General features: G+C 47.7%; 1 protein-coding gene across 1 annotated transcript in view; it reads left to right on the plus strand.

Moving 5' to 3' along the window:
* The first annotated feature begins 348 nt into the window (after positions 1 to 348).
* The window catches only part of Pdpn (podoplanin), a 33,427-nt gene continuing 14,879 nt past the window's right edge, over positions 349 to 18,896 (plus strand). Inside the window, exon 1 of the mRNA XM_021161096.2 lies at positions 349 to 678. Coding sequence (XP_021016755.1) covers positions 612 to 678 — 67 coding nt within the window. The 5' untranslated portion in view covers positions 349 to 611. The remainder of the gene's footprint in view (positions 679 to 18,896) is intronic.

An 18,896-nucleotide genomic window follows, 5' to 3' on the forward strand; every position in this document is an offset into this window, starting at 1 on the left:
AACCAGCCGCACACTCCACGGTGTGCGTGTCTCTTCTGCCCACTAACAAGGAAACCTAAGTTGTGGGCTTTGCCCTCCAAAACATAATAGTAAATATAGTAGAAAAATAAATAAAAATTGTAAAGCAGAACTGTTTACTGCATGTGGCCCCCCTTTCTCCTGTAGTGGAAAAAAGTCAAAAGCTTTTTTGCTTTTTTGCTTTTTTTTTTTTTTTTTTTGCCCTGGGCTGGGCCCCAGTGGCTGAGGCCCTGTAACTTTAAACCTGGCCTGAGGTCATCTTGTGATGCTGGCCAAACAGAATTCGGGGGCGGTCCTAGATCTCCGGGACCACCTGACGCCCACCCGCTCCCGCCCCGGGACCGGAGACATAAATGCCGACTGTGCCTAGAGGTTGCCAGCTGCCAAGTTTTCTGTGCTTGCTGCCTCTGCGGTCCAGAAAGCCCGGGCACTCTCTGGCGCTGAGACTTTTGATCAGCGCCTTCCAACCTCCTCCCGAGCTCTTCCCGGCTGGGCCTGTGGCTTCGAAGTTTTTTGTTTTGTTTTGTTTTGTTTTTCATCTTTTCACAACCCACAAAAAACCCACTAGCTGCTGAGGCTCCAACGAGATCAAGATGTGGACCGTGCCAGTGTTGTTCTGGGTTTTGGGGAGCGTTTGGTTCTGGGACTCTGCGCAGGGAGGTAAGCGCCATGCATGATTGGCAACCAGCACTTGTTGGTGGGGACAGAGGGAGGCGGGGGATGCTTGGGCCTGGGATCTGCGAGTGCTGGGGGGAGGGAGGGAGAGCGGTGGGGTAGCTTAGATGGGGCTAAATCTCTTGTAACAGCCTAGTGGGTGTGGCGGTAGGGGATCCACCCACAGGTGGTAGGGGTACAGAATGGCCCTTAACAACCCCCTCCGCCCCGGGGGCTAGTGTTACGGGATGGGAAGGTGACCAAGAGCGACTGGACTGGCCCAAAAAAGCAGTGCGTTAGAGGAATGGTTAATGTCTCTGAAAAAGAGGAACAGATAGGAGGACGTAGATTGGAACTGTGGGTCACACCCCTGTCTGGGGATAGACCTGAAAAGGCTTCGCTAATTAGGATGGTAGCTGGAAGGGGCGGTGGAACAGCTTGAACCGCAAGCTGCTATCTTTCTAGCATCCTTGTCTCTGCTTCTTTCTTTCCTCCCCTCCCCACACCCCTACACTGGAAATGGATGGAACCCAGGGTGCCACGGACCTGTACCTCCTAACCTGGAGGGCTGCCGTGAGCGTTGAAGCACAAGTGTGTTTGAGGCCATGTATTGAACTTGGCCAAGGACTCAGTAGCTGAATTAATGTTAATTAAAGACGAATGGAGCCTGAGAATGTAGCTCAGTTGGCAGAGTCCATGCTTGGCATGTGAGACACACTCATGATCCATTCCCAGCAAGATACAAAAACCAGGATAGTGATGTTCAACTGTGTGATGTCAGCACTGGGAAATGGAGGCAGGAGGATGAGAGGGTTCAGGGTTATTTATCTTGGGGTATAAGGAGTTTGAAACCAGCCTGGGCTTTAAGACCCTGACTAGAAAGAAACAGATTGATGGGACCACCATCACGTCCTCCTCTTCTGAATTACTGTCTTCTTTCTGGGTGATCTATTGCTGGGGTCTAGGAAAGTCTCCTGTTATTTTGTTTCTTGCTTTGACGTTTTAAGTTGTATCTGTATTCCTGGTGGATCTAAACTCTTAACCTTGATCCCAGGGCCAAGAAGTCATCGGACAGTCTCAGTTGCTCACTAAATGAAGGCTAGTGGTCGTCAGAGATGTAGGACTGTCTTTCCTGGTGAAGGAGTGGTTTGTGTGAGATGGGTGGGCCTAGCCTAGGCTTCTATAATTCTCCACAGACAACACCTAGTGTTAGGGAAATTATATAGAGTGCATGGGCGAGGTTGTCCGCTTGCTTCAAAGAGACGAAGCTATCTTTATGGTGCTCAGGGGTATTCCTGGCAGTCCTATCTTTGAAACTTCTTGCGCTAGGATATATATATATATAAGTTCTGTATTTCGGTTCCATTTCCGTCATGGCGAGACAGTGCGTGTTAAGAACATGGCTTTTCACTCACCAGTGCAAAGTGAGGGGAGGCACCCACCCCAAACCACATCCTAGGAAAGCCAGAGGCTGGCTGGCATCCTCCAAAGGCAAGGGTAGGCTGCAACTGTCTCAAGCCAGCTCCCAAAATGCTCCTAAAATGTAGCTGGTATTTGGTCTTGTCTAGAAAAAGTCATCACTCAGAGTAGAAACTGTACAGCTGAAGAAAAAGCCTTGGTACAGGGGTGTCCAGAGAGGTGGCCATGTGGCCAGTTGTATCCAGGCTGCTCTGCAGCAAGATTGAGCCTGCAGGGTTTTTGTTTGAGAATAATGAATATGGATGAGTTAACTCCATTGAGTTAAGCTATTACTGGGGAGCCAGATCAGGGGTGGTTGTGGTATGCTAATTCTATTAGAGTCTTATGCCATACTGATTTAGGGTTATAACCCAACCCCCTCTGCAATCCCCAAGGTGTTCATGGAGTCTAACGAGGCTTGTTGTCCTCACATCTGGCAGCCTCCCCCACTGCCAGGCCCCACCCTCACACTGAACTAACATCCAAAGCCGGTACCCCAGGACTCGCCCGTTTAGCAGTGGCTTTTTATAAGATTCTCGGCAAGCTACTGCTTGCCGCTAACCCATGTGTGCTCTTCTGGGACCAGTCCGAGCAGGATTAATCATGTGGCACAGAAATCATCCTGTGATTTCCCTGAAGTTCTTGCCAGTTTTCGGGGGCCCTGGAATCCTCACAAGCTGCTGAGGGCTTATGTTGCCGAGGAAGCCTTGAATAAAGCTGGTTCTGTTAGAGGTTCTGTGGGGGATACTGGGGCTTAGGGTCCCAAACTGAGTTCAGGAGAGGGAAACACATTTAAAGATGCGTGTGCAGCAGCAGAAGGCTGAGCGTAGCCACGACCAACAAGACAAAACTCAGCTCACCCACCATTGACTCTGCTGGCAATGGAGAGACCCAAGTCTCCGTGTGACAGAGAATGGCCCTGACTAGTGGGCGGGACACCACCTCCTTGCATTCCCACCCCCCACCCCTCACCCCCACCCCCACATTCTAGGAATGTCGCAGGCTTACCTCCTTTAATCTCCCCAACCTCTCCTGTAAATTATACACTATTATCCCAGAAGTTGCTGGGACCTTGATTCAGAAACAAAGTTAAGCTTTTTACTATGATTGAATTAAAAAAAAAAAAAAAAAAAAAAAAAGACTGACTTGAGACTGAAGGTGGACTTCACTTTATTCATTTAAACATGAATAAAAAGAATTACTCACTCCTCATACAAGAGTGGAGTTGGCCTGGTGCATTAAAATACATTGTTGCCTTAGTTTGACTTGCACACAGGCGGCTAGACCTCTCCCAAGAGGGTGGGGCGGGTTGCTGGGTGCAGGAAAGCACCTAGCCGAGAGTATGCTCTGCCACCCTTGCCAACCAAGAATGAACCTGTGCTCTGGATTGCACTGGCTTATCTGAATTTTTGTCATATTTCTGGCTTCTGAGAGTGGGCGTTCCAGGTTACAGCTTGTGGAAGTGTTTTGGGGGAGGCCAAGGAGGAAGCAAACTCAAACACCAGTTTAGCCAGGAACCTTGCAGAGGATCCCTATCTTGCCCAACCCATCTCCCAAGGAAGCTCTGATATCCTGACATCTCTCAGGAAAGGAGCCTGTGTTGTGTGGTCGGTCTTGTTAGAAGAAGAGGGTCCAGTGATTTTTGGGGAGGTCAAGATAAGAGGTTGCTTGTAGGATTTGTGTGAGGCACACAACAGATAAAGTTCCCCTTGCCTGCAATTTTAAGTACTTTCTCAACAGAGTTCTGAGAGAGAGAGAGAGAGAGAATCAAGTGTACCTTTCTCAATTACTCTGCACCATATTTTTTGAGACTCTTTCTCTCACTGAATCTGGAGCTCACGGATCACTAGACTTAGATGGGCCATTGCCCTTAGGGATCCGGTTGCCTCTGCCTCCCCGTTGTTGCGGTAACAGATACACACCACTGTGCCCTGCTTCGTATGGGAGTTTGGGGGCTGGAGCTCGGATGTTCATGTTTGTGTGGAGAACACTTCACTGACAGCCCTCTTCCCAGCCCCTGGAATGTTCTGGGTAAGGAAAGTGACTAGGCTTTTCATCCAAGATCTAAGGTAGGATAGAGCCAGGTTAGGAAACAGCTGACATGCTGCCAAGTTCATCCAGGGCAGGAAATGAAGGTGGCTGTTTCCTCCCACATGTCTGACCACAGTGCCTTAGCTGTCCATCATCCCAGACTGTTCATAGCCAGCCAGGTGGTGGGAAATTCTTGAACATCAACAGATAGAGTAGACCAGGGTTGGAGAGACATCTGGGCCAGCATGAGAACCTGAGTTTGGTTCCCAGAACCCATGTAAAAAATGCTGGTCTGCTGTAGCAAGGGGTTTTTTTGTTTTGTTTTGTTTTTTGTAATCCCAGTGCTAGGAATGCAGAGACAGCCTTATCCCTGAGGCTCTCCGACCAACCAGGCTAGCCCAATCAGCAAGCCCCCAGCCTCTGAGATATCCTGTCTCAAAAAATAGAGTGCCTAAGGAATGGTATCTAAGGTTATCATTTGAACACGCACATGTGCACCTACACATGCACACACAGAGAGGGAGAAAGGGAGAGGGGTATTCTGCATTTGTGTCTGGTCCAGTGACTTTGCCTGGAGAACAGTCTGTATTTGGCAATGAGTCAGGCTAAGTTCAGAGGGAGGCTTTCGACCTTGGGCAGCTGATCACTTAGGTGGAGAAACAGAAGACAGTCGCGGTTGGGGCAAGGCAAAGTGGATGCAGTTTCAAAAACAAAAACCTCTGGAACGGACAGTTGCCTTTCCAGATGAAGATGAGCTCGTGGCTTCTAATCCGCAGTGCCAATAAATTGCAGAAGTGCCTGGAGAGGAATGGGCAGACCAACCGGTGCACACTGAGGTGCTGAGAGCCCCTGTTATATTGGCAGGGTGCGGGGGAATGCCTAGGAGGCCAGAGAAGGAGGATGCTGTGAGCAGGGTATTTCCCAGAGTCCATAAGGGAGAAGAAAAGAGCAAACAAGCCAGAGGAGAGCCCACCCAAGGGAGAAAGGACTTAGCTTGCCTGGAGTCTCTAGAAAAGGAGAGAAAGAAAGATAAGTAATGTCTTTTGTTGACAGGAAAGCTGCCCCACCCAAGGAATTTGCTTATTTGACAAATATTTATTGAGTTCTTGCTGTGTGTTCAGGCATCTAAGCGTTGAGCTCCTACAGGGAAGTCCTCTATCTTGGCAGCCTTGGGGATTCTGACCTCAGTTAGGGTGGGTCCCCGAGAAAGAGAAATCTTTAATCCCTTGATCTGGGAATACACATTCCATCCAATGCTTTTGTTCTTTGGGAAACCAAACATCTCTAGAGCCCTTTTCAATTAGAAAGGGCCTGTCACAGGGAACACATATGTGTATAAAGTGCAGAAAAGTGTGTCTCATTTGTGTGGGGGGAGGGGGCAAAGGAAAATATCTATCTTGTCAGACTTGGTTTTTCTTTCATTTAAGTTTTTTTTTTTTTTTTTTTTCCCCTCCGGCTGGCGAGATGGCTCAGCGGTTAAGAGCACCGACTGCTCTTCTGAAGGTCCTGAGTTCAAATCCCAGCAACCACATGGTGGCTCACAACCACCCATAATGAGATCTGACACCCTCTTCTGGTGCATCTGAAGACAGCTACAGTGTACTCATGAATAATAATAAATAAATCTAAAAAAAAGAATTCCCCCCCCCCCAAGCAAGACAGGGTTTCTCTGTATAGCCCTGGCTGTCTGGAACTCACTTTTGTAGACCAAGCTGGCCTCGAACTCAGAAATCTACCTGCCTCTGCCTCCCAAGTACTGGGATCAAAGGCGTGCACCACCACCACCTGGCTGCCTTTTTTTTTTTTTTTTTTTTTTTAATTATGTGTGTTCATACCTGTTGGGGCATGTGCACATGAGTGCAGGTGCCCACAGAAGCCAGAAGAGATCGACCCCCTCTGGAGATGGAGTTACTGAGAAGCCTGAATAGCCCAAAGTGGGTGCTGGGAACCAAGGCTCTTTTGGAAATGTAGTACAAGCTCTCAGCCACTGAGCTATGTCTCCAGCCCTTCTACCTGGTTTCTTTGAGACAGGCTCTTCTCTTTCACAGGTCTGGGCTTTGTCTGGTACACCTGGCTGAGTGGCCAGCAAGCCCTAGAAGGCCACCTTTTTTTTTCTTCAAGACAGGGTTTCTCTGTATAGCCCTGGCTGTCCTGGAACTCACTTTGTAGACCAGGCTGGCCTCGAACTCAGAAATCCGCCTGCCTCTGCCTACCTTTGTCCTTCCTCTTCCTTAGCACACCAAATCTCACACCGGCACACCCAGTCTTTTTTTTTTTCTTCCGTGGTTCTGGGGATCCAGCAGGTTTTCATCTGTGGTGATTTGAATGAGAGTGGCCATATATTTGAAGGCTTGGCCCACAGTTGGTGGAACTGGAATTATTAGGAGGCAAGTTGTCAGAGGGGTGTTTCAGGGTAGGATAAGTCCTTTGAGGTTTCAAAAGCCACACCATTCCCTGTGTCTGTCTGTCTGTCTGTCTCTCCCTCTCTTTTTCTCTCTTCCTCGACCTCTCTCCCAGCCTCTCTCCTCCTGTTTGAGATAAGATACAAGCTCTCAGCTATTTTGCCATTGCTACCTGCCTACTGCCATGCTTCTACCATGTTGGATGGTCATGGGTCTCTGAACTTAAGTCCCAAATAAACGCTTTCCTTTATAGAGTGTTGCTCTGGTCGTGGTGGCGTCACGGCATTAGAAAAGTGCTCAGGTACCATGCTTGCGAGGCAAGCACCTCACTGGCTGAGCTATCTCCCCAGACTCCCGTGTCTCATGTCTCATTCTTAGTATCCCTTGGTTCCTGGTACCTTGTGAGATCAACTCACGGGAAACAGCCTTACCTAAGCCTATATCAGTCCAAAATAAGTTTAAATGTGAAGCTGTAAAGCCACACCCTAGATTCCAAAGGGGAGGGGCTAAGAGTGATAACTATGTTGTAACTTTTACCATTGGCTGAGCTAGAGTGTGTCAGCCGCTCACAAGCCCTGTTTCCTTTGGTCCTCACAGCACAACTACAAGGTAGGAACTCTTTGCAACTAATAGATGAGTTAAGAGGCTCAGAGAGGTTTGGACAAAGCCAGTCATCAGGCAGCAGTGACCTTGAATTCAAGCATTGTAGTGTACCAAGAGCACACAGTCTGGGCACACATCCCTAGCCACTCATCTAAACAGCCACTACCCCAGTGCTATGGCTGACTCTCCGCTGCCATGCTCCCTGCAATAATAGCAATGGATTCTAAGCCTCTGAAGCTGTGAGCCCCTAAATTAACTGCTTTCTTTTTTAAGTCGTTTTGGTCATAGTGTTTTGTCACAGAGATAGAAAAGTGACCACGACAGAGGGCGGAAGAGGATGGTTGATAGGTACAGGCATGTAACTTGTAAGTATGAGTTCTTGTGTCCCATAGCTCAGTGGGATAGCTATGATTGACAACACAGGAGTGTGTATGTTGATGTGTAGCAGTGGAGAGGACGTTAGTGTACCTGATACAAGTGATAGGGGTTTGAGGTGACAGAAGCTGGCAGTCAGTTCCACGCTGATTGTTGCATATAGTAGGAAAGTATTGAAATATTGTACTGTACCCTATGGATGTTTGATGGTGGTGGTGGTGGTGGTGGTGGTGGTGGAGGTGTTTTGGTTGGTTGGTTGGTTTGGTTTTTCGAGACAGGGGTTCCTCTGCATAGCCCTGGCTGTCCTGGAACTCTATAGAACAGACTGGCCTTGAACTCAGAAATCTGCCTGCCTCTGCCTCCCAAGTGCTGCGATTAAAGGTGTGCACCACCATGCCTGGCATTATTCTTTTTTAAAAAGAATTTCATTCATGAGTACTGTGTTCACATTATTTCCACTTTCCCTCTTTTTAATGTGTGTGTCTGTGTCTGTGTCTCTGTGTGTGTGTGTGTGTGTGTGTGTGTGTGTGTGTGTGTGTGTGCGTGTGTGCGCGCATACCAGAAAAGTATAGTGGACACCTGGAACTGGAGTTACAAGAAGTCGTGAGTCACCTGATGCGGGGGGGGGGGGGGGGGGAACACAACTGAAATGCAAATCGGTCCCTTTGGAAGAGTATCAAATGCTCTTAATTGCTGAGCCATCTCTCTAGCCCCCACACCCTGTTTTTGTTGTTTGTTTGTTTATTTTTATTTTTTGAAACAAGGTCTTACACATCCAGCCTGGCCTCGAGTCCACTCTGTAGCTAAAGATGCCCTTAGACCCCTGATCGTCCTGCCTTCATCTCCTGAGTGCTTGGATTGTTGGTGTATGCCGCAGCCAGCTGGTTTATGAGGTGCCAGGCATGAAACCTGGAGTGTTGGTTGTACATGCTAAGCAACCGACTCCCTCTCCCTCTCTCTCTCCCCCTCCCCCTCTCCCTTTCCTTTTCCCCTCCCTCTTTCTCTGTTACCATTTTTACTGAGTAGGAAGGATCTCTAATAGATCTGACTTATCTTTCCCTAATGACCATTGAACTTGAACACCTTCTCAGACTGGAAATCTTGGTGGGGGGAGGGGGAGGAAGGGGTTTGTTCAAACACTTGGCTGTTTTAAATTGAGATGTCTTCAGGTATTTTTGCTTTTTGTCAAGTAAGGAATTAAAGTTAGTATCTAACACACACATATGAGAAAAAGAGAAGCCTGGTGCTGGAGTCATTTTTAAAGGAATTATGTCAAGTGATTATGAATAGATAAATTGTTTGCACATTGCACATACACCCACCTTAAAATTTGTGAATGCTGTGGCTGGAGAGAGAGGTCCTGAGTTCAATTCCCAGCACACCACATGGTGGCTCACAACCATCTGTAATAGGATCTGATGCCCTTTCCTGGCATGTCTGAAGACACCTACAGTGTATGAATATACATAAAATAAACAAATGATTCTTTAAAAAAATTTTTTGAATACTAAGATGTTTCTGTGAACTTCAATAAAAGAAGCACCTTTTTTTTATAAATGGGATGTTTTTTAATTGTTGGTTAAAAATCATACTTTAATAATTTTTCATATTGGACAAGTGGTGCTTTTAATCTTAGAACTTAGAAAGACGGCCGGGCGTGGTGGCGCACGCCTTTAATCCCAGCACTCGGGAGGCAGAGGCAGGCGGATTTCTGAGTTCGAGGCCAGCCTGGGCTACAGAGTGAGTTCCAGGACAGCCACGACTACACAGAGAAACCCTGTCTCGAAAAGCCAAAAAAAAAAGAACTTAGAAAGAAGAAGCAAGCATTTTCTGTGAGTTCAAAGCCAGCCTGGTCTGTTCTACATAGTGAGTTCCAAGTCAGCTAGGATGATATAGTAAGATCCAGTCTCAAAAAAACAAACAGCCTGGCATGGTGGCACATACCTTTAGTCCCAGCACTCGGGAGGCAGAGGCAGGCGGATTTCTGAGTTCAAGGCCATCCTGGTCTACAAAGTGAGTTCCAGGACAGCCAGGGCTATACAGAGAAACCTTGTCTTGAAAAACCAACCAACCAATGAGAGAGAGAGAGAGAGAGAGAGAGAGAGAGAGAGAGAGAGAGAGACTATTATTGGATAGCTGAGGACATTTTTCCATCTATGAATTGGGCTATCTTGTTATGTTATAGTGTTCATTAGAGCACACCTCTGTAAGAGCGTGAAGTCTGAGCTGTCTTCTTTTCTGCTCATGCAGTTGGTTGGTATCAATGTTGGAAGTCACTGCTACCCCGGGCTGCAAACATCGACTCTTACATCTAAAGGTTTAATTCTGACAGTCAGGCTTTAATGCCTTTGCAGGGAACTTCTGTGTGAACCATGAAATAGTGACCCAGCTCCATTCTTTACCATGTGGCTCTCTTCAGTTGTTCTAGAACCTTCTGGGATGAAAAGATAACTCTTCCCCCACTGAATTACCACGGTGCTTTTGCCCTAAATCAGCCGCCCACGAGTATAAAGGTTTATGTCTGAACTCTCTCCACTCTGTTTTGTGGGTCTACATGTTCTCTCTCATGCAGAAATCTGTAAGTCATTTGTAAAAATGTTTCTCCATTGCTGGAAATTAAAGCACAGGCCAGCCACATGCTCTGTATGTTTTATCATTTTCCTGAGATAGGGCTCTCTCTGTGCTGCATACACTGGCCTTGAATTCCTGGGCTTATGAGATGTTCCTACTGGGCCCATGGGATAATCAGCCTTGATTTCTGCAGCTCTGTTTCAAGGTTTGAAGTCAGTATACCCGAGGCCTTCCTACCTTGTCCTTTATCAGGAGTGCTGGCATGTGGCTCAGAAGTAGGCCATTTGCCTGGCAAGGGAGAGCATCTGGTTGGACTATAGTCACCATCTGTCGGGATGAAGAGCACCAATTTGGTATTATCCAAACCTTTGGGTAAGAAAGGCAATAAAGAAAGTGTGGGGTGGGTGAGATGGCTGAGCAATTGAGAGCACTTCCTGCCTTTGCAGAGGACAAGGGTTCACACCTGAACTTCTCTGGTTCTGGATCTGATGCCTGACAGCCCCAGGCCCGGGTTACACATAGCCTACATTGAGTGTAGGCAAGCACTCATGTACTCGAAATAAGAATAAATCTCCTTTAAAAGAGGGCAGATGCCATGGTCAGATTTTCACCACGGTGTCCAGATAGGAGAGGAAGGATTTATTCTGGCTCTTGGTTTGAGAGTGTCCATCACAGGTCAGGACTGACAGTCAGGGGGAGAGAGAGAGAGAGAGAGAGAGAGAGAGAGATATGCTGGTGCCCCTACTTTCTCCTTTGCCATTTTTATTCAGCCTAGATCCGCCACACACAGATGCTGCCAGCCTCATTCAAGGCGCATCTTATCTTCTCTCCTGGTCTACGCATCTCTATAAACAGACATACCCATAGATATGTCTCCTACTTGACTTTACATCCAGTCAAACAATGACACACACACCCATGTTCATTATCTGGAAATCAGGTGGGGTAGGTGAGAGGCAAGGAATGAGTTGCTGAGCACCACAGACACTTGCATCTCCTGCATCTCTGTGTTAGACTACTATGAGGTGATAGAAGATACATCTTGTGGGCATGTAGGGGCCAGTGTGCTGAGAGGGTCTGAACGGTGAGCCTAGGGATCGAACTGTGTGCTTGAGTTTCCCACATGCAAGGAGAAAGACAGCAAGGGAAGTTCCGAAGAGACCCTACTAGCCAATAGCAGCCTTAAAAAAAATTCATCTACCAAGGGCTGAGACGAAGTTCACTCACAGATGGCAGCCTAGCACATACAAGGCCCTGGGTTTGACTCTCCAGCACAAAAAACAAGATTATCCAAAAGCAACATGAAATTCTCCCAAGATGCAGATTCCAAACCAGGCTGTGAGGATCAAGGCCAAGGATGGCCGCATTCTTCACATAGCTGAAGGCTTCCCTGTGCTCACAGCTGGGCTGTCTGCACGGCAGGTCAGATCTGAAGGGGCTCATCTTCCACTCTTACGAAATCCCAGCCACTCAGCTGAGGGCCCTGAGTAATCAGAGCTCAGACTCTGCTCAGTTCCCGGCAGAAGGCAAGTGCTTTCCACCCCGCTCTGATGTGATACTCCGGGCAGTGCCCCTCAAACATCCTATGAGCTTGTCACTCTTCCCTAGAAGGTGGCTTTTCGTGCATGCCTGCAGCTCCTGCTGGGTTCCAGAAAAAAATTCTTAGGAGGTAGGATTCCTGCCCACAAAACAGAATTCATTTCCCCTTTTACAGGAAAACCATCTGCTGTTAGTCAAGAGTAAAAAAAAAAAAAACCGTCTCCCCGAGTTGAGTAATTATGATGAAAGCTGGACTCAGCTGTTTCTGTCTCACTGCTGAGGTGTGCGGTCCACTGATTCACTTCCTGGAACCCTAAAAAGTGTCACTGTCATTCACCTACTCATTCTGTGTCTTCAGGCTGTGAGGGTGACGGGGCAGCAAACTCAGCAGGACAGCAGTTTGCTCAAAAGAAGGTTCTAGAACCTCATAGGGAGGAAATAGTGAATGGCCCAGTATGGCTAAGCCCTGGGATAATTCATGGAGATACTTCCTCCTGGCTTTTCTGTAGAGAGAGGGGCTTTCCCCTGGGCAATGGGTGAAGGTTGGGGTGGGTAGCAGCGGTGTCAGGAGATGGACCACAGCAGCCCAGCTTCAAGCTCCATTAGAAACCATCTGTGGTCAACAGTGTACCCATCCTTTTCCTTAAATGGTACAGGCTCAGGGCTGGGGAATGGCTGTGTTGGTAAAGTGCTTGTCTTGCAGGCATGAGAATCTAAGTTCAGTTCCCAGCACCCACACAAAAAGCCAGGCATGGTGGCAAGTGCTTGCAGTCTCTGGTCTTGGGAGACAGAAGGAAGAGGATTCCCTGGGTGGAACTCACTAGCCAGCCGCCAACTGGGCCTACCTAATCAGCAAATTCTGGGTCCTAGAGAGACTTTGTCTCAGAAGACAAGGCGGGCAGTTTCTATCTAGGAAGTGTGCCTGAGGTTGACCTCTGGCTTCCACATACATGTGCACACACCTCACCACATGTGCTCACACGTGTGTCTGAACATCCAAGGATGGACAGAGAAGGGGGGTGGAGGGAGAGAGGGGGGAACCTTCAAGGAGTGAGGCAAGAGTGACCCAGAGACATAGTGGTTAAGAGTGGCCTTTGTAGGTGCTGGAGAGATGGCTCAGCGGTTAAGAGCACTGATTGCTCTTCTAGAGGTCCTGTGTTCAATTCCCAGCAACCACATGGTGGCTCACAACCACCTGTAATGGGATCAGATACCCTCTTCTGGTGTGTCTGAAGACAGCGACAGTGAACTCATACATGAAATAAATAAATAAATAAATCTTTTTTTTTTTTGGTTTTTCGAGACAGGGTTTCTCTGTGTAGCCCTGGCTGTCCTGGCACTCACTCTGTAGACCAGGCTGGCCTCGAACTCAGAAATCCGCCTGCCTCTGCCTCCCGAGTGCTGGGATTAAAGGCGTGCGCCACCACGCCCGGCAAATAAATCTTTAAGTAGAGTGGGCTTTGCACTCTGGATCTGGATCCTGACCGAAGCCACCATTGCCACCTGCTCACTGAGCTGATGGTCCCCTAACTCATCACCTCACCATCATATCCTCCTGAAAAGCAGGCATGGTACTTGTTGCAGGAGTTTTGTAAAGACCCCAGGAAAGCGCCCGGTAGTGGGTTTTATTCATTCTTGTGTAAATTCAGTCAGAAGTAACTACTTTGACCCCCTGGACCCTTCTGAGGGGGAGGAGAGGGTGTGCTTGGGTGGCCTGGAGTATCCCTCCCCCTTCCTCCTGCCCAGTGACTTACTGACTTCTAGCTGTCAAAATGGGAGTACTTAACAGCCATTGGCCTGCTGCCTTTTCTGTTTTCTTTCTTCCTTCTCTGCCTCCTCTTCCTCCTCTTCCTTCTCCTATTCCTTCTCAGCAGACTCTTCCTGGAGCCCAGGAACATGTCATACTCAGGAACTTTCTGCTTCAGTCCTTCAAGTGCTGAGGTTACATTACCACCCCTGCCCTCTCACCCCTACCCCCCTACCCCTGCCACAGCTACCTCTGTTTTTCTTCTTTTCCTCCCCCCCTCCCCCCTGTCTTTATTTCCTCCTTCCTTTGACTCTGGGAATTGATCCCAGGGCTGCTGTATGCTAACCCTGTACTCTTCCACTGAGCCATACCCCAGCTCTTTCTTCCTTGCCCTGGTCCAGCTACAAAAACTTTCAAAAGCTGCTTCCAGCCCACAGGGGCCGGCCAGCCAGAAGTGTCATGTACAACCCTTCACCCACTGTGAGGTCAAGGGAACAGGCTCCTAACATCTACATGCAGGATTTCCTCAGAGGAGCTAAGAGCATGGCTCCGATTACCTCAGTTCTGACACCCCTCTCTTAAATGCACATCCTACCTGCCAGCAGCATCGTGCAGCCTGACAGTCATGTCCCATCTCATTAAACGAGCTTGGTCTACGGCAAACCCCGTGACAGCGAATGACAGGCAGGGCCACAGTGTTCACCCTCACTGGTGAATTGTTCTGGGTCCTGTCACTGCTGCCCTACAGTAGGGAAGGGCGCTCACCTGCTCTGCAGTGAAAGCCACTGTACAGTGAGAGGGTGATAAATCCAAGGAGGATTGTGCCTGCCCGCCAGTCACTCAGCAAATGCCTCCCAAGAACCTGCCATGGCTCCAGATGCTGGTCATGTGTTAGGGGGATACCATGCTCTCCCCTGGGGTGGCAGGGCCAAGCCTGCCAAGAGTTGTCTACATTAATAAAGAGCTGTTTAGCCCAAGTGTGTTGGTTGGTACACAAGCCTCTAATCCCTGTGCTTGGAAGTCCATGGCAGGGAGAAATCAAGATTAGCCTGTGCTATATACACAGTGAGAGCTTCTCTCAAAAAAAAGTGGAGAGGTAGCTCGATTGGTAGAGCGTGCTTGGTGTGCAAGGATAAGGACCTGAGTTCAAGCCTCAGAATTTATGTAAAAAATAAAAACTGTCAGGCATGGTGATTTGAGTTTAGGGTTCAGAGTGGGGAGGAAGTAACTGGCAGATCTCCAGGGCTTTCTGGCCAGCCAGCTTAGCAGAATTGGCAAGTTTTCATCAAAGATTAAGGTAGATGGCATCCTGAAGAATGATGCTGCCCAGCAGTGGTGGCACATGCCTTTAATCCCAGCACTCGGGAGACAGAGGCAGATGGATTTCTGAGTTTGAGGTCAGCCTGGTCTACAGAGTAAGTTCCAGGACAGCCAGAGCTACACAGAGAAACACTGTCTCGAAAAACCAAAAAAAAAAAAAAAAAAAGAATGATGCTGAGGTTGACCTCTGATACACACACACACACACATCCTCATAGCACAAGTACAGACTCTCAAAGCAGTGAGGAAGTTTTCCAGCGCTGGTTTCTTGATCTGGTAACCAGTTAGCCAAGATGTATGGCAAGACTGAGGAGAGACATTTAAAAAAAAAAAAATCCTCGAGGTGTTGAAGACCAAGGCTTCTGAGAAATGAGTGGCTTTTCTTACCAGCAGAGCATTATAAATATCTGCCATTGCATCCATAATCCAAAGAATGACTTCAACCCAAGGCCAAAAGCAGGGCCAGCCCACCCTATGGGACACTGACTACCAAAGCCCTAGTCAGCACAAGAGCACTCTGGGCTCCCCCCCTTGTTGCAGAAACCCACTTCGGGGTAGCTGAGGGAAGAGGCAGGCGCTCCTGGGTCAGCAGGTGGTCAGCAGGTTTGACACTGTTAAAGCATTAGATATGTTCATTCTGTGACTTGGGACAATTTGGGACAGGATCGGGCAATAAGATGCAAAAGCCTTTATGTGGGTAAAGGAACAGAATAGAGGGCTTGTTTCTCAAAAATGGATTCTATGTGTGTGCTGTATGGAAGTGTTTGTGGATGCCTGTAGTCACTGTCTGTATATATGGAGGCCAAACATACATGTCAGTTTTCTTTCCTGGATTTTTTTTTTTAACGTGCACATGAGTGAAGGTGTTCTTAGAGTCAGAATTAATCTCCCCTGGAACTGGAATTTCTGGCAGTTGTGAGTTGCCTGACCTGGATGCTGAGAACTGACTAATTCAGGTCGCTCTCTAACCACTGATCCATTTCTCCAGCCCCTCCACCTTATTTTTTCCAAGATAGTGTCGCTTCCTGAACGTGGAGCTCACTGATTGGCTAGACCAGTGCTTTGATTGCTGCTGTGATTGCAGGCACACAGCCGAACTGGCTTTATTTACACTTGGGTTCTGAGGACTTCACAGGTGTGTGGCAAACATTCTACCCAGTGAGCCATCTCCCCCAGGTCTGGACTTCATTTAAAAAAAAAAAAAAACACAATTATTTACTGGGAAGGGGCGGTCACATGTGACGGCATTCACCTGGAGGTCACAGGAAGCGGATTATCCCTTTCCTATGTGGGTCCTAGGGATGAAGTCATGCCTCAGCTATAAAGTTTCTGTATCCACTGAGCCATCTCACTGACCCAGGGGACATGTTTTTCCTCATTAAAAATCTCAGGTTAGCATCAGAAGAAGTGGTCATCACTGTGGCATCTGCAAACACACATGGCATTCTGCTTTGCACTCATACTCCTCGCTACTGCCCGCCTCCACCTCCTCCTCCTCCTCCTCCTCCCAGTTTGTTCCTCCTCAGCTCTCCTTATTAATCATGTTTCCTTACTGTCTTTATTCTCCACCGTCTCTAAGATCTCCCCTTCTCCTCACGACTCTCTTTCTAGTTTTGTGACCTACACACATAAACACACACACACACACAACATTTAAATTTAGGTTCTTCTGCCTCTGTGTCTTTCTGAGGCTGGCTTATGTCACTAAACATAATGATTTCCAGTTGCAAAGGATCTTTATTTTTTAGTGTTTTGTGGTGTTCGGAGGCGGTTGTTTTGGTTTGATTTGTTTTGTTTAAGACAGGCTCTTCTTGTGTAGCCCAGACTAAACTCAAACTCAGGATCCTCCTGCTGCTGCCTCCCCAATCGGTGGATCACAGGCAGGTACCACCTCCAAGGCCGCTGATGAATGCCTTCCAAAGACATTGCTTTGGGTGGACAGAACTTTTGAATTATTTTAATAAGCTGACATTTCATAAACGGCTGTTTGTTTGTTTAGAAACAGAATCTTTCCTGTGTACCCTGGGCTGCCTTGAATTCCTTATGTCTGAACCCAAGTGCCTCAAGTGTAGGGATTATAGGTGTGCCCTACCTGGCAGGCCTCTTTTTCAAATATTTTTTACAGATTTGTTTCTTAAAATCTTTTCAAAATCATCTCTCTATTCTGAATGTAGCTGGGAACATAGTACTTGTTTTTTGTTGTTTTGTTTAGCCTACTGTTTGTCCTAAAACACAAAACCAGAACTTGCTAGAATTTCCTTTATAAGCATTCTGTTTCCTCAATAACCATAAAAATCATTTCAAAGCCATTTAATTACCACTATTCGAAGGCATGTCTGTGCACTGAGATATGGAGCAACCTAGAAGGCAAAAGACAGCCTTATGTATATGAGTACACTGTAACTGTCCTCAGACGCAGCAGAAGAGGGCATCAGATCCCATTACAGGTAGTTGTGAGCCACCCTGTGGTTGCTGGGAATTGAACTCAGGACCTCTGAAGAGCAGTCAGTGCTCTTAACCGCTGAACCATCTCTTGAGCTGCATTCTGCTTCTGCTGCTGCTGCTGCTGCTGCTGCTTCTGCTTCTTCTTCTTCCTCTTCCTCCTCTTCCTCTTATTCCTCTTCCTCTTCTTCTTCCTCCTCTTCTTCTTCCTCCTCTTCCTCTTCCTCTTCCTCTTCTTCCTCCTCTTCCTCTTCCTCTTCCTCTTCTTCCTCCTCTTCCTCTTCCTCCTCTTCCTCTTCCTCTTCCTCTTCCTCTTCTTCTTCTTCTTCTTCTTCTTCTTCTTCTTCTTCTTCTTCTTCTTCTTCTTCTTCTTCTTCTTCTTCTTCCTCTTCTTCCTCTTCTTCCTCTTCTTCTTCTTTCAAGATTGGTCAGATTGTAAAGTTGCAGGCTGATCAACTGGATCGTGGATTAGATGGTGAGATGGAGTGTAGGTCCAGGGTAGTGGTGTTGGCAGCTCATGCCTCGAATACTTGGGAGAAGGATGCAGGTGGATCTCTGAGTTTGACGCCAGTCTGGTCTACAGAGTAAGTTCTGGACAGTCCAAGCTATCTGGAGGGGTGGGGGGTGCTTGCTGCTTATTTGCTTGCCTGAGGACCTGAGTTTGATCTCTGAGACCTTCACTGTAGGAGAAACTGACTCCTGCAAGTTATCCTTTGATAGCACAATGCCCCCTCCCCACCCTAAGCAAATATGTAAGTATGTGATTGTAATAAGTTTCTTTTAGAAGATAAAAAGAAAGCTATACGAGCTCGTCATATGGAACTAGAAAAGGAATTGGAGCTGCTGAACTCAACTTCACTTAGAAACAGGAGGAAACCCTCACAAGTAACATAGCATGGCTCCTTCAAGCTCTGCTGGCTTTGTGTGGAAGAGAGCCACTCCTGGGAGGCCTTAGCATCAAAGCTGAGTTCTCAGCTCCAGCTCCTAACCAGTATATGCGTCTCTGTACATCACAGGGTGAAGAGAGCCATGGCCCCCTGCCCACCGCCTGCCCAGTGCTTTCTTGGCACACACATTCTTCAGAGCAATATGTCAGCATTTGTGTTGCAGAATAGATGACATGCAAGATGCTGAAACTTGGGTGCTTTGGTCCTGGGAGTCTGACCTTTTTTAAGGGCCTTTGGACTGCAAATTGCCAAGCATCATCTTCCTTAGAGAGATTAGAAGAGTTTTCAGATTCTGCTAGCTCTTTTGGGTCCCAACCACTCAGACACAGTAGTATCTGTCAGTCCAGGCATAAACATCCTTCTCTCATTATTTTTTTTATTACGTATTTTCCTCAATTACATTTCCAATGCTATCCCAAAAGTCCCCCATACCCTCCCCCCCACTCGCCTACCCACCCATTCCGACTTTTTGGCCCTGGGGTTCCCCTGTACTGGAGCATATAAAGTTTGCGTGTCCAATGGGCCTCTCTTTCCAGTAATGGCCTACTAGGCCATCTTTTGATACATATGCAGCTAGAGTCAAGAGCTCCAGGGTACTGGTTAGTTCATAATGTTGTTGCACCTACAGGGTTGCAGATTTCTTTAGCTCCTTGGGTACGTTCTCTAGCTCCTCCATTGGGGGCCCTGTGATCCATCCAATAGCTGACTGTGAGCATCCACTTCTGTGTTTGCTAGGCCTCGGCCTAGTCTCACAAGAGACAGCTATATCAGGGTCCTTTCAGCAAACGC

This window comes from Mus caroli, unplaced genomic scaffold (assembly GCF_978045245.1).
Source record: "Mus caroli unplaced genomic scaffold, Mus_caroli_1 scaffold_6, whole genome shotgun sequence".
NCBI lineage: Eukaryota > Metazoa > Chordata > Mammalia > Rodentia > Muridae > Mus > Mus caroli.